This window comes from Arachis stenosperma, chromosome 2 (genome assembly GCF_014773155.1).
Source record: "Arachis stenosperma cultivar V10309 chromosome 2, arast.V10309.gnm1.PFL2, whole genome shotgun sequence".
In the NCBI taxonomy this organism is placed as follows: Eukaryota; Viridiplantae; Streptophyta; class Magnoliopsida; order Fabales; family Fabaceae; genus Arachis; species Arachis stenosperma.
The window spans coordinates 34,222,359-34,244,646 of NC_080378.1; the positions used below are offsets into that span (position 1 = coordinate 34,222,359).

Below are 22,288 nucleotides of genomic sequence, written 5' to 3' on the forward strand. Positions count from 1 at the left end.
TTCTAGGAAGACATTTCCTAGCAACTGGACGAACCCTCATTGACGTCCAAAAAGGGGAAGTAACCTTGAGAGTCAATGAGGACGAGTTTAAGTTGAATGTTGTCAAAGATATGCAACATCCAGACACCCAAAATGACTGCATGAGCATTGATATTGTTGACTCTCTGGTAAAAGAGGTCAATATGACTGAGAGTCTCGAATTAGAGCTAGAGGATATCTTTAAAGATGCTCAGCCTGATCTGAAGGTACCAGAGAGAATAATAGAACCTCTGAAAATCCCTCAGGAAGAGGAGAAACCTCCCAAATCCGAGCTCAAACCATTACCACCATCCTTGAAATATGCATTTCTGGGAGAAGGTGATACATTTCTTGTAATCATAAGCTCTACCTTAGAGCCACAGGAAGAGGAAGCACTAAATTCAAGTGCTAAGGACACACAAGACAGCTCTTGGGTGGTCCATCAGTGATCTTAAGGGCATTAGCCCAGCCAGATGCATGCACAAGATCCTATTGGAGGGTGACGCTAAGCCAGTGGTTCAACCACAAAGGCGGCTGAATTCAGCCATGAAGGAGGTGGTGCAGAAGGAGGTCACTAAATTACTAGAGGCTGGAATTATTTATCCTATTTCTGATAGCCCCTAGGTAAGCCCTGTCCAAGTCGTCCTTAAGAAGGGTGGCATGACAGTGGCTCATAACGAAAAAAATAAACTGGTTCCTACAAGAACAGTTACAGGGTAGCGTATGTGTATTGATTATAGAAGGCTCAATACAGCTATCAGAAAGGATCATTTTCCTTTACCATTCATAGACCAAATGCTAGAAAGACTAGCAGGTCATGAATACTACTGCTTCCTGGATGGATATTCAGGTTATAATCAAATTGCAGTAGATCCCCAGGATCAAGAGAAAATATCATTCACATGTTCATCTGGAGTATTTTCATACAGAAGAATGCCATTTGGTCTGTGCAATGCACCTGCAACCTTTCAAAGGTGCATGCTCTCTATTTTCTCTGATATGGTGGAAAAATTTCTGGAAGTCTTCATGGATGACTTTTCAGTATTTGGAGACTCGTTCAGCTCTTGTCTTGACCATCTAGCACTTGTTCTAAAGAGGTGCCAAGAGACTAACCTGGTTTTAAACTAGGAGAAATGTCACTTTATGGTGACTGAAGGAATTGTCCTTGGGCACAAAATTTCGAACAAGGGAATAGAAGTGGATCAAGCTGAGGTAGAGGTAATTGAAAAATTACCACCACCTGCCAATGTTAAGGCAATCAGAAGCTTTATGGGGCATGCAGGATTCTATAGGAGGTTTATAAAAGATTTTTCAAAAATTGCCAAACTCCTGAGTAATCCGCTTGCTGCTGACACACCATTTATCTTTGATAAGGAGTGTCTACAGGCGTTCGAGACTCTGAAAGCTAAGCTGGTCACAGCACCAGTCATCTCTGCACCAGACTGAACATTACCATTTGAACTAATATGTGATGCCAGTGACCATGCCATTGGTGTAGTGTTGGGACAAAGGCATGACAAGCTTCTGCACGTCATTTACTATGCCAATCGTGTTTTAAATGACGCACAGAAGAACTACACAACCACAGAAAAAGAGTTACTTGCAGTGGTTTACACCATTGACAAGTTTAGATCCTATTTAGTAGGATCAAAAGTGATTGTGTACACTGACCATGCTGCTCTTAAATATCTACTCACAAAGCAGGATTCAAAACCCAGACTCATCAGATGGGTGTTGCTTCTGCAAGAGTTTGATATAAAAATAAGAGACAGAAAAGGGACAGAGAACCAAGTAACAGATCACCTGTCCCGAATAAAACCAGTAGAAGGGGCGTCCCTCCCTCTTACTGAGATCTCTGAAAACTTTTCGGATGAGCAACTCTTTGCCATCCAGGAAGTGCCATGGTTTGCAGACATTGCAAACTACAAGGCAGTGAGATTTATACCCAAAGAGTATAGTAGGCAGCAATAAAAGAAATTGATTACTGATGCAAATAACTATCTTTAGAATGAACCATATCTCTTCAAGAGATGTGCAGACGGAGTAATCCGTAGATGTGTGCCTAAAGAAGAAGCACAGAAGATCCTCTGGCACTGCCATAGATCACAGTATAGAGGACTTTTTGGAAGTGAGCGAACAGCCACAAGAGTTCTCCAATGTGGCTTCTACTGGCCTACTATCTATAAAGACTCCCGAGTGTTTGTACTTAATTGTGACAGTTGCCAAAGATTTGGAAATCTGCCTCACAGTTATGCCATGCCTCAACAAGGGATCTTAGAGATTGAATTATTTGATGTATGGGGCATTGACTTCATGGGGCCTTTCCCACCATCATACTCAAACACTTATATTCTAGTGGTAGTGGATTATGTATCCAAATGGGTGGAAGCTATTGCAATACCACTAATGATATTAAGACAGTGCTGAAATTCCTCCAGAAACACATCTTCAGCAGATTTGGTATCCCTAGAGTACTAATCAGTGATGGGGGCACTCATTTCTGCAATAAACAGCTTTACTCTGCTTTGGTTCGATATGGAGTTAGCCACAGGGTGGCCACTCCATATCATCCACAAACAAATAGGCAAGCTGAAGTCTCTAATAGAGAACTTAAAAGAATCCTAGAACAGACTGTGATTAACCGTATAAGGGATTGGGCAAGAAGCTTGGATGATGCTCTGTGGGCATACAAAACAGCATTCAAGACTCCTATAGGGACCTCTCCATACCAGCTTGTGTATGGAAAAGTCTGTCACTTGCCAGTGGAACTAGAACATAAGGCCTATTGGGCAACCAGATTCCTAAACCTTGATGCCAAGTTAGCTGGAGAAAAATGATTGCTCCAGTTAAATGAGCTAGAGGAATTCAGACTCAATGCTTTTGAAATTGCAAAAATTTACAAAGAGAAAGAAAAAAGATGGCATGATAAGAAACTGTCATCCAGAGTCTTTGAGCCAGGGTAGAAAGTTCTGCTATTTAATTCTAGGCTCAGATTATTTCCCGGGAAATTGAAATCCCGGTGAAGAGGTCCATATGTGATTACAAGAGTGTCACCATATGGATACGTGGAGCTTCAGGATAATAATTCTAACAAAAAGTTCATTGTTAATGGACAGAGAGTTAAACATTATCTTGAAAGCAATTTTGAGCAAGAATGCTCAAAACTGAGACTTGATTAAAGCTCAGTAATAGTCCAGCTAAAGACAATAAAGAAGCGCTTGCTGGGAGGCAACCTAGCCATTTACAAAGCTTATTTGTTAATTAATTGATTTTTACAGGTTTATGTCAATTATCTTCAAGGTAAAATAGCAATTGCTTGAGTTCACAAAATTACAGAAGGATTCGCAGGATAAAACAGCAAAAAGGAAGCTCACTGGTGCGAAAAAGCCAGTAAGAGCTGTTTTGGGCATTGAACGCCCAAAAAAAGCATCTACTGGGCGTTCAACGCCAGTAAGGATAGCCATCTGGGTGTTAAACGCTAGAAAGAAGCATCTTCTGGGCGTTGAACGCCAGAAAGAAGCACCTTCTGGGCATTTAACGCTAGATTTACAGCGTCCTAGGCGTTCAGAAAAACGCCCAGTGACAAAGGAGTTCCTGGCGTTCAACGCCAGCAAGAAGCAACAGCTGAGCATTGAACGCCCAGGAGAAGCTGCAAATGGGCGTTAAACGACCAAAACATGCAGCGTTTGGGCGTTTAACGCCAGGATTGTGGGGAGGAGGTAAATTCGTTTTCAATTCACATTTTTCCAAATTTTTATGTTCCAATTCATGATTTCCTGCATAAACATGTTACAAACTCTCATCCTTCAATTCCAAAAATTTTAATCCTAATTTCTAAAATCCCTTTTTCAAAAGATATCAAATGTATCTTAATTCATAAACACAAATCCTTTTCAAATCCTCTCCAACTTCTTCTCAAATCTTTTTCAAAACTCAATTATCTTTTCAAATTAATCCCAAATCTTTTTTCTAAAATTCAGAATTATCTTTTTCAAATATCTTCTATATCTTTTCAATTTTCAATTATATCTTTTTCCTATCATATTTATCTTTTACAAATCATATCTTCTATCTTATCTTTCTTCAAAATTTTCGAAAACCCACCCCTCCCTTTAAATCCACATTCGGCCTCTCTCCTCTCCTCCACAATTCGAAAACTAGCTCTCCTTCTATCCCTCTCCTTTCTTTTCTTTTGCTTGAGGACAAGCAAACCTCTAAGTTTGGTGTGTTTATCTGTGATCACTAAACCATACCCACTAAGATCATGGCTCCTAAAGGAAAATAACCCACTCCAAGAGGCAAGAAAGAGAGTATTCCAAAACCACTTTGGAATCAAGGAAAGTTCTTAACCAAAGAACATTTAGACCATTACTACAAAATAATGGGTCTAAGGTCAGTAATCCCAGAAGTTAAATTCGATATGAAAGAAGACGAATATCTGGAGATCCAAGAGCAAATTCAAAACAGGAACTGGAAAATCCTAGCTAATCCTGAAACAAAGGTGGAAAGAAACATGGTTCAGGAATTCTATGCTAATCTGTGGCAAACAGACAGGCAAAGAATATCTGGAACTGCCCTCTATGACTATCGGACCTTGGTCAAAGGAAAGATTGTTCACATCCACCCTGACAAAATCAGGGAGATTTTTAAGCTACCTCAGCTGAAAGATGACTCAGACTCCTTTAATAGGAGAATGATGAGAACAAATAAGGGCCTGGACAAGATTCTAGAGGACATACGCATCCCTGAAACCAGGTGGACCACCAGCACCAAAGGCGTCCCAAATTAACTCAAGAGAAAAGATCTCAAACCAGTCGCCAGAGGCTGGCTGGACTTTATTGGGCGTTCTATACTGCCCACTAGTAATCGCTCTGAAGTCACCATTAAAAGAGCAGTGATGATCCACTGCATTATGTTAGGAAGAGAAGTGGAAGTTCATCAGCTAATTTCGTGTGAACTTTACATAATTGCAAAAAAGAACTCCAAAGATGCCAAATTGGCTTATCCTAGCTTAATATTTATGCTATGTAAAGATGCTGGAGTGAAGATGGGAATAACTGAGTATATCTCAGTTAAGCGACCAATCACCAAAATATCAATGGAAAAACAACTAGTTCAGGCCTAGGATGACCCCATCAAGAGGAGAGCACAAGAATTCCTCCCGAAAATCCCTCAAATTGAATACTGGGAGCATCTTGAAGCATCTGTTACCAAGTTGCAAGAAGCTATGGACCAAATAAAGGAAGAACAGAATAATCAAAATAGCATGCTTTGCAAATTGCTTGGGGAACAAGAAGAGAAAAGGCGTGACTTGAAGGAACTGAAGCGTCAGAAATTATCTCTTGAAGGACCAAGCACCCCACAGACTAGAGAAACATCCACTTCCCAAAATAAAGGTTGTTGAGTCCTAATCTTAGCTTTACTTCTGTGATAGTTGTTCTTATAGGAATTTACCTAAGAAGTTATATAGGAGTAGTAGTAATTATTATATCTATTTTGATTTTATTTCCAATTAAGCTATAAGTTATTTTTCTCATCATCATCAAACATAAATAAAATAGTAGATTTTTAGAATAAAGAGGCAATTTAATTTTTTTTCGAGTTTTTAATAAGAAAAGTTCTAATTATTTATATGTGGTGGCAATACTTTTTGTCTTCTGAATGAATGCTTGAACAGTGCATATTTTTGATACTGAATTTCATGAATGTTAAAATTATTGGCTCCTGAAAGAATGATGAACAAGAGAAATATTGTTGCTAATCTGAAAAATCATGAATTTGATTCTTGAAGCAAGAAAAAGCAGTGGAAAAAAAAAGAGAAAAAGCAAAAGAGGTAGAAAAAGCCATTTGCCCTTAAAACCAAAAGGCAAGGGTGAAAAGGATCCAAGACTTTGAGCATCAATGGATAAGAGGGCCCAAGGAAATAAATCCAGGCCTAAGCGGCTAAATCAATCTGTCCTAAACCATGTGCTTGTGGCATGCAGGTCCAAGTGAAAAGCTTGAGACTGAGTGGTTAAAGTCGTGATCCAAAGCAGAAGCGTATGCTTAAGAACTCTGGATACCTCTAATCGGAGACTTTAGCAAAGCTAAGTCACAATCTGAAAAGGTTCACCCAGTTATGTGTCTGTGACATTTATGTATCCGGTGGTAATACTGGAAAACAAAGTGCTTAGGGCCACGGCCAAGACTCATAAAGTAACTGTGTTCAAGAATCAACATACTAAACTTAGAGAATCAATAATAATATCTGAATTCTGAGTTCTTATGGATGCCAATCATTCTGAATTTCAAAGGATAAAGTGAGATGCCAAAATTGTTCAGAAACAAAAAGCTACTAGCCCCGCTCATCTAATTAGAATCTGAGCTTCACTTAAAACCCTGAGATATTATTGCTTCTTAGTTTCTTTTTATCCTATTTTATTTATCTAGTTGCTTGGGGATAAGCAACAGTTTAAGTTTGGTGTTGTGATGAGCGGATATCTTATACACTTTTTGGGGGTAATTTCATGTAGATTTTAGTATATTTTAGTTAGTTTTTAGTAGATTTTATTAGTTTTTAGGCAAAAATTATATTTCTGGACTTTACTATGAGTTTGTGTATTTTTCTGTGATTTCAGATATTTTCTGGCTGAAATTGAGGGAGCTGAGCAAAAATCTGATTTAGGCTGAAAAAGGACTGCTGATGTTATTGGATTCTGACCTCCCTGCACTCAGAATGGATTTTTTGGAGCTACAGGAGTCCAATTGGCGCGCTCTCAATTGGGTTCCTGTAGCTCCAAAAAATCCATTCCGAGTGCAGGGAGGTCAGAATCCAACAGCATCAGCAGTCTTTTTTCAGCCTAAATCAGATTTTTGCTCAGCTCCCTCAATTTCATCCAGAAAATACCTGAAATCATAGAAAAACACACAAACTCATAGTAAAGTCCAGAAATATGATTTTTGCCTAAAAACTAATAAAAATCTACTAAAAACTAACTAAAACATACTAAAATCTACATGAAATTACCCCAAAAAAGCATATAAAATATCTGCTCATCAACGAGCTTGAGGTCAAGCCTTCTTAGTTGGACAGGTTTGCCTTGAGCATCCCTCTTCCATTGAGCTCCTTCCACACAAATGTCTGAAAGGATTTGGTCCAGCCTCTGATCGAAATTGATTCTTCTAGTGTGAGGGTGTGGGTCTCCTTGCATTAATGGTAGTTGGAGCACAACTTTACACTTTTTGGGCTGAAATCCAAGAGACACTCTCGTACCACGGTGCGGAAATTTTTGGGATGTGGGTTCAAACCAGTGTCATGCTTTTTGGTGACCCAAGCATTGGCACAAAACTATTGCACCATTAAGATCCCAACTTCCGGGATAGGATTGGTCAGAACTTTCCAACCTCTTCTCCGAATTTCTTGTCGGATCTCTGGGTACTCATTCTTTTTAAGCCTGAAAGGGACCTCAGGAATCACCTTTTTCTTTGCCACTACTTCATAGAAGTGGTCTTGATGAGCCTTGGTGATAAATTTGTCCATTTTCCAAGATTTAAAAGCGGAAGCAATTGCTCTTTCTTTCCTCTTTCTAGAGAATTCTCCGACTTTGGGTACCATTAGTGTGATTGGAAAGCAAAAAGTAGAGCTTTTCCAATACCAAACTTAAAATCGTTGCTCGTCCTTGAGCAAAATACAAGAGAAGAAGAGAATAGTAGAAGATGGAAGAAAGAGATGGAGAAGAGAGGGGGTAAGGCTTCGACCGTGTGTGTGGGAAAGGGAAGAAGAATGTTGTGTGAGTAGGAAGGGGTGAGTGAGGGGGTATTTATAGGGGGGTTAGGCTAGGCTTCGGTTATGGGGGGAATTGAGTGGGAAAGGTTTGGATTTGAAGTGGGTGCGGTTGGTGGAAAATTGGAAGAGAAAAAGGTAATGTGGATGTGATTGGTTGAAGGTGTATGGGGAAGAGTGTATCTGGGGAAGAGGGAAAGTAAGAGAGAGAAGAAGATGGGGTTGGTGGAGATTCTATGGGACTTACTGGTCCTTAGAGGCTAGGGAATTCGAATTCCCTATCCCTTTGTGGGCATTGAACGCCTAGCCTCTACTCCTTGGCTGGCGTTCAACGCTAGCTTCCTGCTCCATGAAGGGCATTGAACATCCACTAGGGTCTACCTTTCTGGCATTCAATGCCAGGTCTTTGCTCCTTGTAGGGTGTTGAATGCCCAGAATGGTCATATTCTGGCGTTCAAAGCCAGCAAAGCTGCTCCTTCTTGGGTGTTGAACACCCACACCTCTCCCTGTATGGTGTTCAATGCTAGCTTTCTTACCCATAAGGAGTGTTGAACGCCCCCTGCCTCCTTGTCTGGCGTTCAACGCCAGCAAGGGGATCACTCCAGGGTGTTCTGTTTTCATCTCTAAATGTCTCTGTCTCTGACTACTGCACATGATCACAAACTTAAAAAAGGAAATAACTATGAAAATAACTTAGTATAATTCGAATAGACATAAACTTAAAGAAAAACAGAAATACTCTAGTCATGGTTGGGTTATCTCCCAATAAGCGCTTTTTTAACATCACTAGCTTGACGGTCAGTCCGTTTACAGGGATGGATAGGGGCTTAGAATTTCACCCTTTACAGTGAACTTCCTTCCTATGCTCTCATGGATGAGCTCCATATGTTCTAGAGACAGGATCTTGTTCACAGTATGTGGAATGACTGGGTTGTCTGTAAAGACAACTCTCATGCCAGGTGAGAGGGATTCAGTGGGGATTTTCTTATTCCTCCAGCCTTTAGGTACCTTTTTCTTAGTACCCTTTCTCATTGCTTGATGATGGTTTCTCAACACTAAACTTAGATTTGGTGTCTGGGGGCTTTGTAAAGCTCTGCATAGAAAGAGAGGGTTGGAACACTAAGTGTTGCACAATTGTCTCTTTTTTAGGGAGGGAGTTAGGTTTAGGCATCTTGAACAAGATGTGATCTTCCCATAATAACAGAACGAGCTCCCTCTTTGCCACATCAATTATGGCATTGGTAGTGACTAGGAAATGTCTTCCACGGATGATGGATTCATCCTCGTCCTCTCCAGTATCTAAGATTATAAAATCTACAATGATGTAAAAGTTTTCAACCTTTACTAAGACATCTTCTACCAGACCATATGCCTTTTTCAGTGATTTGTCTGCCATCTCTAATGAGATCTTGGCAGCTTAAACCTCAAAGATTCCTAGCCTCTCCATGACAGAGAGAGGCATGAGGTTTATGCTTGACCCTAGGTCGCATAAAACCTTCTCAAAGGTAATTGCCCCTATGGTACACGGGATTAGGAAGCGTCCAGAATTCGACAGCTTTTGAAGTAGTTTCTGCTGAATCAAGGCATTGAGTTCCTTGGTGAGCACTGGAGGTTCTTCCTCCAATGTCTCTATTCCAAATAATTTGGTATTCAGCTTCATCAGAATTTCTAAGTACCGAGCAACTTGCTCTTCCCTAGTTTCCTCTTCCTTATCGAAGGAGGAGTATTCTTCAGAGTCTATAATTTGCAACAAGGCATTCAAGGGAACCTCTATAGTCTCCTCATGAGTTCTGGTTTCTTTTAATTCTTCCATAGGAAGGTCCTCAGTGGGCGTTGAACACCTAGCTACTCCCATTGTGGCGTTCAACGCCAAAACTTGTCCCTTTTTGGGCGTTGAACGCCCAGTCTCTACTCCCTGGCTGGTGTTCAAAGCCAAAAGTTCTTCTTCAGATTCGGCCTCAGTTTTCATACTGAGGGCTTTGCACTCTTCTCTCAGGTTTACTTCAGTGTCACTTGGAAGAGTGTTAGAAGGGATCTCAGGGATCTTTTTACTCAGCTGACCAATCTATACCTCCAGATTTCTAATGGAGGATCTTGTTTCAGTAATGAAATTGTGAGTGGTCTTAGAGAGATCGGAGACTATAGTAGCTAAGTCAGAAAGGCTCCGCTTAGAAGTCTCTATCTATTGCTGAGAATGTGGGAATGGTCTGTTATTGAACCTATTTTGGTTCCTTCCACCTTCGTTGTTGTTGAAGCCTTGCTAAGGCTTCTGATGATCTGGTGCGCGAAATTGTGAACAATACTTTTCACAACTCTCATAATCCCTGGTCATGAACTCCAAAAACTTGGTAGCTCAATACCATGGCATTACACAACTTCGCACAACTAACCAGCAAGTGCACTGGGTCGTCCAAGTAATACCTTACGTGAGTAAGGGTCGATCCCACGGAGATTGTTAGCATTGAAGCAAGCTATGGTCATCTTGTAAATCTTAGTCAGGCAAACTCAAATGTATATGGTGATGAACGAAAATAACATAAAAGATAAAGATAGTGATACTTATGTATATCATTGGTGTAAGAGCTTCAGACAAGTGTATGAAGATGCCTTCCCTTCCGTCTCTCTGCTTTCCTACTATCTTCATCCAATCCTTCTTACTCCTTTCCATGGCAAGCTCGTGTAGGGTTTCACTGTTGTCAGCAGCTACCTCCCATCCTCTCAGTGAAAGCGATTGCATATGTCCTGTCACGGCATAGCGGAATTCAGCTGTCGGTTCTCGGTCAGGCCGGAATAATATCCATTGATACTTTTGCGTCTGTCACTAACGCCCTAGCCTGCTAGGAGTTTGAAGCACGTCACAGTCATTCAGTCATTGAATCCTACTCAGAATACCACAGACAAGGTTAGACCTTCCGGATTCTCTTGAATGCTGCCATCAGTTCTTGCCTATACCACGAAGACTCTGATCTCACGGAATGGTTGGCTCGTTTGTCAGGCGAGCACTCGGTTGTCAGGCGATCAACCATGCATTGTGCAATCAGGAATCCAAGAGATATTCACTAAGCCTCAGATGCTTGTAGAACAAGAATGGTTGTCAGTCACCTTGTTCATGGGTGAGAATGGTGATGGGCGTCAATCATCACCTTCATCATGTTGAAGAACAAGTGATATCTTGGACAAAGAACAAGCGGAATTGAATGGAAGAACAATAGTAATTGCATTAATACTCGAGGTACAGCAGAGCTCCACACCTTAATCTATGGTGTGTAGAAACTCCACCGTTGAAAATACATAAGAACAAGGTCTAGGCATGGCCGAATGGCCAGCCTCCAAAGGTCTAAGATAGCATAAAACAAAGATAGCTACCAAAAGTCCTTGATGTCAAAAAGCTCTTAATACAATAGTAAAAGGTCCTACTTATAGAAAACTAGTACATAGATGAGTAAATGACATAAAAATCCACTTCCGGGCCCACTTGGTGTGTGCTTGGGCTGAGCAATAAAGAAATTTCGTGTAGAGACTCCCCTTGGAGTTAAACGCCAGCTTTAGTGCCAGTTTGGGCGTTTAACTCCCAATTAGGTGCCAGTTCCGGCGTTTAACGCTGGAATTTCTTGAGGTGACTTTGAACGCCGGTTTGGGCCATCAAATCTTGGGCAAAGTATGGACTATTATATATTGCTGGAAAGCCCAGGATGTCTACTTTCCAACGCCGTTGAGAGCGCGCCAATTGGGCTTCTGTAGCTCCAGAAAATCCACTTCGAGTTCAGGGAGGTCAGAATCCAACAGCATCTGCAGTCCTTTTGAGTCTCTGGATCAGATTTTTGCTCAGGTCCCTCAATTTCAGCCAGAAAATACCTGAAATCACAGAAAAACATACAAACTCATAGTAAAGTCCAGAAAAGTGAATTTTAACTAAAAACTAATAAAAATATACTAAAAACTAACTAGATCATACTAAAAATATACTAAAAACAATGCCAAAAAGCATACAAATTATCCGCTCATCACAACACCAAACTTAAATTGTTGCTTGTCCCCAAGCAACTGAAGATCAAATAAGATAAAAAGAAGAGAATATGCAATGAACTCCAAAAACATCTATGAAGATCAATATTAATTAGATGAGCGGGGCTTTTATCTTTTTGTCTCTGAATAGTTTTGGCATCTCACTCTATCCTTTGTAATTCAGAATGATTGGCTTCTTTAGGAACTCAGAATCCAGATAGTGTTAGTGATTCTCCTAGTAAAGTATGATGATTCTTGAACATAGCTATTTCTTGAGTCTTGGCCGTGGCCCAAAGCACTCTGTCTTCCAGTATTACCACCGGATACATACATGCCACAGACACATAATTGGGTGAACCTTTTCAGATTGTGACTCAGCTTTGCTAAAGTCCCCAATTAGAGGTGTCCAGGGTTCTTAAGCACACTCTTATTTGCCTTGGATCACAACTTTATTTCTTTCTTTTTCTTTCTTTTCTTTTTTTTTTCGGTTTTTTTTTCGTTTGCTTTTTCTCTTTTTTTTCTGCTTTTTCTTGCTTCAAGAATCATTTTTAATGATTTTTCAGATCCTCAGTAACATGTCTCCTTTTTCATCATTCTTTCAAGAGCCAACATTCATGAACCACAAATTCAAAAGACATATGCACTGTTCAAGCATACATTCAGAGAACAAAAGTGTTGCCACCACATCAAAATAATTAAACTATTATAAAATTCAGAATTCATGCAATTCTTTCCTTTTCAATTAAGCACGTTTTTATTCAAGAAAGGTGATGGATTCATAGGACATTCATAACTTTAAGGCATAGACACTAAGACACTAATGATCACAAGACACAAACATGGATAAACATAAAGCATAAAAATCGAAAAACAGAAGAATAAAGAACAAGGAAATCAAGGAACGGGTCCACCTTAGTGATGGCGGCTCTTTCTTGCTCTTGAAGATCCTATGGAGTGCTTGAGCTCCTCAATGTCTCTTCCTTGTCTTTGTTGCTCCTCCCTCATGATTCTTTGGTCTTCTCTAATTTCATGGAGGAGAATGGAGTGTTCTTGATGCTCCACCCTTAGTTGTCCCATGTTGGAACTCAATTCTCCTAGGGAGGTGTTTAATTGCTCCCAATAATTTTGTGGAGGAAAGTGCATCCCTTGAGGAATCTCAGGGATCTCATGGTGAGAGGGGTCTCTTGTGTACTCCATCCTTTTCTTGGTGATGGGCTTGTCCTCATCAATGGGGGTATCTCCCTCTATGTCAACTCCAACTGAATAACAGAGGTGACAGATGAGATGAGGAAAGGCTAACCTTGCCAAAGTGGAGGTCTTGTCCGCCACCTTGTAGAGTTCTTGAGCTATAACCTCATGAACTTCCACTTCTTCTCCAATCATGATGCTATGAATCATGATGGCCCGGTCTATGGTAACTTCGGACCGGTTGCTAGTGGGAATGATTGAGCGTTGTATGAACTCTAACCATCCTCTAGCCACGGGCTTGAGGTCATGCCTTCTCAATTGAACCGGCTTTCCTCTTGAATCTTGCCTCCATTGTGCGCCCTCTTCACATATGGTTGTGAGGACTTGGTCCAACCTTTGATCAAAGTTGACCCTTCTAGTGTAAGGATGCTCATCTCCTTGCATCATAGGCAAGTTGAACGCCACCCTCACACTCTCCGGACTAAAATCCAAGTATTTCCCCCGAACCATAGTGAGATAATTCTTGGGATTCGGGTTCACACTTTGGTCATGGTTCTTGGTGATCCATGCATTGGCATAGAACTCTTGAACCATCAAGATTCCGACTTGTTGAATGGGGTTGGTGAGTACTTCCCAACCTCTTATTCGGATCTCATGGCGGATCTCCGGATATTCACCCTTTTTGAGTGAAAAGGGGACCTCGGGGATCACCTTCTTCAAGGCCACAACTTCATAGAAGTGGACTTGATGCACCCTTGAGAGGAATCTATCCATCTCCCATGACTCGGAGGTGGAAGCTTTTGCCTTCCCTTTCCTCTTTTTAGAGGTTTCTCCGGCCTTGGATGCCATAATGGTTATGAAAAAGCAACGCTTTTACCACACCAAACTTAAAATGTTTGCTCGTCCTCGAGCAAAAGAAGAAAGAAGAGAGTAGAAGAAGAAGAAATGAGGAAGAGGGGGAAGGTGGTGTGTTCGGCCAAGAAGGGAAAGAAGGGGTGTTTAGGTTGTGTGAAAATGAAGGTTTGAAGAAGGGTATATATAGGAGAGAGGGGGGGTAATGGTTCGGCCATGGAGGGTGGGTTTGGGAGGGAAAGTGGTTTGAATTTGAAGGGTGAGGTTGGTGGGGATTTATGAAGGATGGATGTGAGTGGTGAAGAGAAAGATGGGATTTGATAGGTGAAGGGTTTTTGGGGAGGAGGTATTGAGGTGATTGGTGAGTGGGGGAAGAAGAGAGAGATTGATGGTGGGGTCCTGTGGGGTCCACAGATCCTGTGGTGTCAAGGAAAAGTCATCCCTGCACCAAATGTTGCTCAAAATCACGTTTTGAGCTATTTCTGGCGTTAAACGCCGGGCTGGTGCCCATTCCTGGCGTTTAACGCCAGGTTGTTGCCCTTTACTGGCGTTTAACGCCAGTCTGGTGCCCCTTTCTGGCGTTAAACGCCCAGAATGGTGCCAGACTGGGCGTTAAACGCCCAACAGCTAGCATTACTGGCGTTTGAACGCCAGCTTCTTCTCCTCCAGGGTGTGCTGTTTTTCTTCCTGTTTTTCATTCTGTTTTTGCTTTTTTCATTGTTTTTGTGACTTCTTATGATCATCAACCTACAAAAAAGATAAAATAACAAAAGAAAATAGTTAACTATAAAACATTGGGTTGCCTCCCAACAAGCGCTTCTTTAATGTCATTAGCTTGACAGAGGACTCTCATGGAGCCTCAGAGATACTCAGAACCGTGTTGGAACCTCCCAACACCAAACTTAGAGTTTAAATGTGGGGGTTCAACACCAAACTTAGAGTTTGGTTGTGGCCTCCCAACACCAAACTTAGAGTTTGACTGTGGGGGCTCTGCTTGGCTCTGTTTTGAGAGAAGCTCTTCATGCTTCCTCTCCATGATGATAGAGGGATGTCCTTGGGCCTTAAACACCAAGGATTCTCCATTCACTTGAATGATCAACTCTCCTATATCAACATCAATCACAGCCTTTGCTGTGGCTAGGAAGGGTCTGCCAAGGATGATGGATTCATCCATGCACTTCCCAGTCTCTAGGACTATGAAGTCAGTAGGGATGTAATGGTCTTCAATCTTCACCAAAACATTCTCTACAAGTCCATGAGCTTGTTTTCTTGAATTGTCTGCCATCTCTAATGAGATTCTTGCAGCTTGCTCCTCAAAGATCCCTAATTTCTCCATTACAGAGAGGGGCATGAGGTTTACACTTGACCCTAAGTCACACAAGGCCTTCTTGAAGGTCATGGTGCCTATGGTACAAGGTATAGAAAACTTCCCAGGATCTTGCCTCTTTTGAGGCAGTTTCTGCTTAGACAAGTCATCCAGTTCTTTGGTGAGCAAGGGTGGTTCATCCTCCCAAGTCTCATTTCCAAATAACTTGTCATTTAGCTTCATGATTGCTCCAAGGTATTTAGCAACTTGCTCTTCAGTGACATACTCATCCTCTTCAGAGGAAGAATACTCATCAGAGCTCATGAATGGCAGAAGTAAGTCCAATGGAATCTCTATGGTCTCATTTTGAGCCTCAGATTCCCATGGTTCCTCATTGAGGAACTCAGAGGAGATTGGTACACGCCCACTGAGGTCTTCCTCAGTGGCGTCCTCCTCCTCTCTTTCCTCTCCATATTCGGCCATGTCTATGGCTTTGCACTCTCCTTTTGGATTTTCTTCTGTATTACTTGGGAGAGTGCTAGGAGGGAGTTCAGTAACTTTCTTGCTCAGTTGACCCACTTGTCCTTCCAAATTTCTGATGGAGGACCTTGTTTCATTCATGAAACTTTGAGTGGTCTTTATTAGATCAGAGACCATTGTTGCTAAGTCAGAAGTATTCTGCTTAGAACTCTCTGTCTGTTGCTGAGAAGATGATGGAAAAGGCTTGCCATTGCTAAACCTGTTTCTTCCACCATTATTGTTATTGAAACCTTGTTGAGGTCTCTCTTGATTCTTCCATGAGAAATTGGGGTGATTTCTCCATGAAGAATTGTAGGTGTTTCCATAGGGTTCTCCTAGGTAATTCACCTCTTCCATTGAAGGGTTCTCAGGATCATAGGCTTCTTCCTCAGATGAAGCTTCCTTAGTACTGCTTGGTGCATTTTGCATTCCAGACAGACTTTGAGAAATCAAATTGACTTGTTGAGTCAATATTTTATTCTGAGCCAAAATGGCATTCAGAGTGTCAATCTCAAGAACTCCTTTCTTCTGACTAGTCCCATTGTTCACAGGATTCCTTTCAGAAGTGTACATGAATTGGTTATTTGCAACCATTTCAATCAATTCTTGAGCTTCTGCAGGCATCTTCTTCAGATGAAGAGATCCTCCAGCAGAGCTATCCAAAGACATCTTGGATAGTTCAGAGAGACCATCATAGAAAATACCTATGATGCTCCATTCAGAAAGCATGTCAGAAGGACATTTTCTGATTAATTGTTTGTATCTTTCCCAAGCTTCATAGAGGGATTCTCCATCCTTCTGTCTGAAGGTTTGGACTTCCACTCTAAGCTTACTCCATCTTTGTGGTGGAAAGAACTTTGCCAAGAAGGCATTGACTAGCTTTTCCCAAGAGTCCAGGCTTTCTTTAGGTTGAGAATCCAACCATATTCTAGCTCTGTCTCTTACAGCAAAAGGGAATAGCATCAGTCTATAGACCTCAGGGTTAACCCCATTAGTCTTGACTGTGTCACAGATTTGCAAGAATTCAGCTAAAAACTGATGAGGATCTTCCATTGGAAGTCCATGGAACTTGCAATTCTGTTGCATTAGAGAAACTAATTGAGGCTTAAGCTCAAAGTTGTTTGCTCCAATGGCAGGGATAGAGATGCTTCTCCCATAGAAATCAGGAGTAGGTGCAGTAAAGTCACCCAACACCTTCCTTGCATTGTTGGCATTGTTGTTGTTTTCGGCTGCCATGGGTTCTTCTTCCTTGAAGAATTCGGTCAGGTCCTCTAAAGAGAGTTGTGCTTTGGCTTCTCTTAGCTTTCTCTTCAGGGTCCTCTCAGGTTCAGGATCTGCTTCAACAAGAATGCCTTTGTCTCTGCTCCTGCTCATATGAAAGAGAAGAGAACAAGAAAATGTGGAATCCTCTATGTTACAGTATAGAGATTCCTTGAAGTGTCAGAGGAAAAGAGAAATAGAAAGAAGAAGGAGAAGAAGAATTCGAACTTTAATTAGATAAGGTTCGAATTGTGCATTAAGAAGGAGTAGTACTCCATAAATAGAAGGATGTGGGAAGGAGGGAAGTAATCTTTTCGAAAATTCAATTAAAAGATTTTGAAAACATTTTGAAAATTTGATTGATAATTTTCGAAAATTGAAAGTGGAAAAGAAATCAAGTGATTTTTGAAAAAGATTTTGAAATTAGAAGTCAAAAAGATTTGATTGAAAACTATTTTGAAAAAGATGATGTTAAAAAGATTTGATTGAAAAGTTATGGTTTTAAAAAGATGTGATTGAGAAGATATGATTTGAAAACAATTTTAAAAGATATGATTTGAAAACAATTTGAAAAGATATGATTTTAAAAATTAATGACTTGCCTAACAAGAAAAGATATGATTTAAACATAAAACCTTTCTTAGCAGAAAAGGCAAAAAATGTTCAATCAAATCTTTAATTGTTAGTAAGTATCTTTGAAAAAGGAAAGAAATTGATTTTGAAAACATTTGATTGAAAAGATATGATTTGAAAAAGATTTGATTTTGAAAAACTTTGAAAACTTGAAAAAAAATTGATTTTGAAAACAAAATCTTCCCCCTAGCACCATCCTGGCGTTAAACGCCCAGAATGGTATCCATTCTGGCGTTTAACGCCCAAAATGCACCCTTTTTGGGCGTTAAACGCCCAGCCAGGTACCCTGGCTGGCGTTTAAACGCCAGTCTGCCTTCTTCACTGGGCATTTTTGAATGCTCAGCTTTTTCTGTATAATTCCTCTGCAGTATGTTCTGAATCTTCAATTCTTTGTATCATTGACTTGAAAAGACACAAATTAAAAATATTTTTGGATTTTTAATAATCAAAATGCAACAAGAATCAAATAACAATGCATGCAAGACACCAAGCTTAGCAGTTTGTGTGCTACTGACACTATATGAGACACATGAACACTCAAGTCAATAGAATTTAAAGATCAAAACAAGAAATATATGCATGGATTCGAAAAATATAACAAAAACATGCATTTGACACCAAACTTAAGATGAGACTCTAGACTCAAACAAGAAATATTTTTGGATTTTATGGTTTTGCAATTTTTTTTTTGTGTTTTTCGAAAATTAAGTGAAAAAAGGTATCAAAATTCTTAATGAGAATTCCAGGAATCAGTGCAATGCTAGTCTAAGACTCCGGTCCATGAATTAGACATGGCTTCACAGCCAGCCAAGCTTTCAAAGAAAGCTTCGGTCCAAAACACTAGACATGACCAAAGGTCAGCCAAGCCTTAGCAGATCACTGCTCCAAAAGCAAAATTGATGAAAATCAACAAGCTCTTGTGGTGATAAGTTGAAACCTCGGTCCAATCAGATTAGACATGGCTTCTCAGCCAGCCAGATTTCAACAAATCATCATGAAACTCTAGGATTCATCTTCAAGAATTTCGAAAAAAAAATTACCTAATCTAAGCAACAAGATGAACCGTCAGTTGTCCAAACTAGAACAATCCCAGGCATTGTTGCCAAAAGCTTGCTCAAAACTTGAACAATCCCCGGCATTGTTACCAAAAGCTTGCTCAAAACTTGAACAATCCCCGGCAACGGCGCCAAAAACTTGGTGCGCGAAATTGTGAACAATACTTTTCACAACTCTCATAATCCCTGGTCATGAACTCCAAAAACTTGGTAGCTCAATACCATGGCATTACACAACTTCGCACAACTAACCAGCAAGTGCACTGGGTCGTCCAAGTAATACCTTACGTGAGTAAGGGTCGATCCCACGGAGATTGTTAGCATTGAAGCAAGCTATGGTCATCTTGTAAATCTTAGTCAGGCAAACTCAAATGTATATGGTGATGAACGAAAATAACATAAAAGATAAAGATAGTGATACTTATGTATATCATTGGTGTAAGAGCTTCAGACAAGTGTATGAAGATGCCTTCCCTTCCGTCTCTCTGCTTTCCTACTGTCTTCATCCAATCCTTCTTACTCCTTTCCATGGCAAGCTCGTGTAGGGTTTCACTGTTGTCAGCAGCTACCTCCCATCCTCTCAGTGAAAGCGATTGCATATGTCCTGTCACGGCATAGCGGAATTCAGCTGTCGGTTCTCGGTCAGGCCGGAATAATATCCATTGATACTTTTGCGTCTGTCACTAACGCCCTAGCCTGCTAGGAGTTTGAAGCACGTCACAGTCATTCAGTCATTGAATCCTACTCAGAATACCACAGACAAGGTTAGACCTTCCGGATTCTCTTGAATGCTGCCATCAGTTCTTGCCTATACCACGAAGACTCTGATCTCACGGAATGGTTGGCTCGTTTGTCAGGCGAGCACTCGGTTGTCAGGCGATCAACCATGCATCGTGCAATCAGGAATCCAAGAGATATTCACTAAGCCTCAGATGCTTGTAGAACAAGAATGGTTGTCAGTCACCTTGTTCATGGGTGAGAATGGTGATGGGCGTCAATCATCACCTTCATCATGTTGAAGAACAAGTGATATCTTGGACAAAGAACAAGCGGAATTGAATGGAAGAACAATAGTAATTGCATTAATACTCGAGGTACAGCAGAGCTCCACACCTTAATCTATGGTGTGTAGAAACTCCACCGTTGAAAATACATAAGAACAAGGTCTAGGCATGGCCGAATGGCCAGCCTCCAAAGGTCTAAGATAGCATAAAACAAAGATAGCTACCAAAAGTCCTTGATGTCAAAAAGCTCTTAATACAATAGTAAAAGGTCCTACTTATAGAAAACTAGTACATAGATGAGTAAATGACATAAAAATCCACTTCCGGGCCCACTTGGTGTGTGCTTGGGCTGAGCAATGAAGAAATTTCGTGTAGAGACTCCCCTTGGAGTTAAACGCCAGCTTTAGTGCCAGTTTGGGCGTTTAACTCCCAATTAGGTGCCAGTTCCGGCGTTTAACGCTGGAATTTCTTGAGGTGACTTTGAACGCCGGTTTGGGCCATCAAATCTTGGGCAAAGTATGGACTATTATATATTGCTGGAAAGCCCAGGATGTCTACTTTCCAAAGCCGTTGAGAGCGCGCCAATTGGACTTCTGTAGCTCCAGAAAATCCACTTCGAGTGCAGGGAGGTCAGAATCCAACAGCATCTGCAGTCCTTTTGAGTCTCTGGATCAGATTTTTGCTCAGGTCCCTCAATTTCAGCCAGAAAATACCTGAAATCACAGAAAAACACACAAACTCATAGTAAAGTCCAGAAAAGTGAATTTTAACTAAAAACTAATAAAAATATACTAAAAACTAACTAGATCATACTAAAAATATACTAAAAACAATGTCAAAAAGCATACAAATTATCCGCTCATCATGATCCCTCCATGAAAAGTTGGGATGATTCCTCCATGATAAGTTGTAGGTGTTTTCATAAGGCTCCTTGTTGGAATTCCCTGAGGAGTTTCCTATATAGTGAACCTCTTCTATCATGGGTTGATCTGGATCATATGCATCTCCTTCATAGGAAGCTTCTTGAGTGCTGTCAGCTGCAGCTTACGATCCAGTCAAATGCTGAGAGATCATGTTAACTTGTTGGGTCAGGATCTTGTTTTGAGCCAATATGGCATTCAGAGTTTTGACCTCCCGGACTCCTCTTTTCTGGGCCACCCCATTGTTTACAGGGTTCCTCTTAGAAGTGTCCATGAATTGGTTGTTTGCAACCATGTCAATGAGTTCCTGTACCTCTTCAGGTGTTTTCTTTAAGTGGAGTGATCCACCAACAGAGTGGTCCAAAGACATCTTAGACATCTCAGAAAGACCATCATAAAAGATATCTAGCATGGTCCAGTCCAAAATCATGTTAGGAGGGCACCTTCTAATCAGTTGTTTGTTCCTCTCCCAAGTTTCATAGAGGGATTCACCCTCTTTCTGTCTGAAGGTCTGAACTTTCAGCCTAAGCTTGCTCAGCTTCTGAGGTGGAAAGAACTTGGTCAAAAATGCATTGATCACATTCTCCCAAGAGTCTAGGCTTTCCTTAGGCTGAGAATCCAGCCATAACCTAGCTCTGTCTCTTACATCAAAACGGAAAAGCATAAGCTTGTAAATCTCTGGATCTACTCCATTAGTCTTGACAGTATCACATATTTACAAGAAATCAGAGATGAATCTATTGGGATCTTCCTGTGGAAGTCGATGAAATTGGCAGTTCTGTTGAACTAGAGTGACCAGTTGAGACTTCAGCTCAAAATTATTCGCACAAACGGTAGGTATAGAGATGCTCCGTCCATAAAAGTTAGAAATGGGTGCAGTAAAGTCACCTAGGACCTTTCTTGCGTCTCCTCTGTCATTGGGATTGTCTTCCATGTCTGTGTTCTCAGCATCTTATTCGAAAAGCTCGGTGAGGTTTCGTCCGGAGTGTTGTACTCTAGCTTGTTGTAGTCGTCTCCTTAGAGTCCTCTCAGGTTCAGAATCAGGATCAAAGAAAGGTTCTTTATCCCTGTTCCTGCTCATAAATAAAAAGAAAGAACGCAAGAAGAGAAGAAGAAATGATTCTCTATGTCAGAGTATAGAGGTCCTTTTGAAGAAGAAAAGAAAAGAAGATATCTTTTAAAAGAAGAAGAAGTTTTCGAAGATAGAGAGGGAGAAAGAAGAAGAAAGTTTTCAAAAATAAAGAGAGAGAAAGAAGCAGGATATTTTCGAAAAAAGAAGAAAGAGAAAGTAGTTAGAAAGTTTTGAAAAAAAAAGGGAAAGAGAAAAGAGAATAAAAGATAAAATAAGTAACTAATTAACTAACAAGATTTGAAAACAAAATAAAAGATTTGATTTTGAAATTAAAAGGAGAAAGTTGAAGAGAAGATTTGGAAATTAAAAGTTGAAAGAAAGAATCAAACAAAGAAATATAAGATTTGAAAAAGATTTGAAGCCAAGTTTTGAAATTTGAATTTTGAAAATTTGAATTTTAAAATTTTAAAATTGAATTTTAAATTCAAAATTTGAATTTAAAACAAGATAAGATAAGATTTTAAAAAGACTAAGAAGGATAAGATTTAAAAAGTTTTAAAGATTTTCAAAATAAAACTTTAAAAAGATAGTAATGATTTGAAAAGATAGGAAATTAAAATTTGAAATTTTAAAAGAAGATAAGACAGGAAAGAATTAAAGTAAAAATATATGATAAAGATTTGAAAAAGATAAG

The 22,288-nt window shown here is 40.3% G+C and overlaps 1 protein-coding gene and 1 non-coding gene across 2 annotated transcripts; one reads left to right on the plus strand and one right to left on the minus strand.

The window, feature by feature from the left end:
- Window positions 1–9,197: 9,197 nt before the first annotated feature.
- LOC130962788 (uncharacterized) lies at window positions 9,198–9,635 on the minus strand. Its single transcript, XM_057888955.1, has one exon. The coding sequence runs from the start codon at window positions 9,633–9,635 to the stop codon at window positions 9,198–9,200; it is 438 nt and encodes a 145-aa protein (XP_057744938.1).
- Window positions 9,636–16,373: 6,738 nt separating this feature from the next.
- LOC130964762 (small nucleolar RNA R71) lies at window positions 16,374–16,481 on the plus strand. Its single transcript, XR_009080836.1, has one exon. It is a non-coding gene; the product is annotated as a small nucleolar RNA R71 (small nucleolar RNA).
- Window positions 16,482–22,288: the final 5,807 nt, after the last annotated feature.

Bases quoted from the DNA above. Each gene is read 5' to 3' on its own strand.
- LOC130962788 (XM_057888955.1), bottom strand. From the start codon at position 9,635: ATGGGAGTAGCTAGGTGTTCAACGCCCACTGAGGACCTTCCTATGGAA.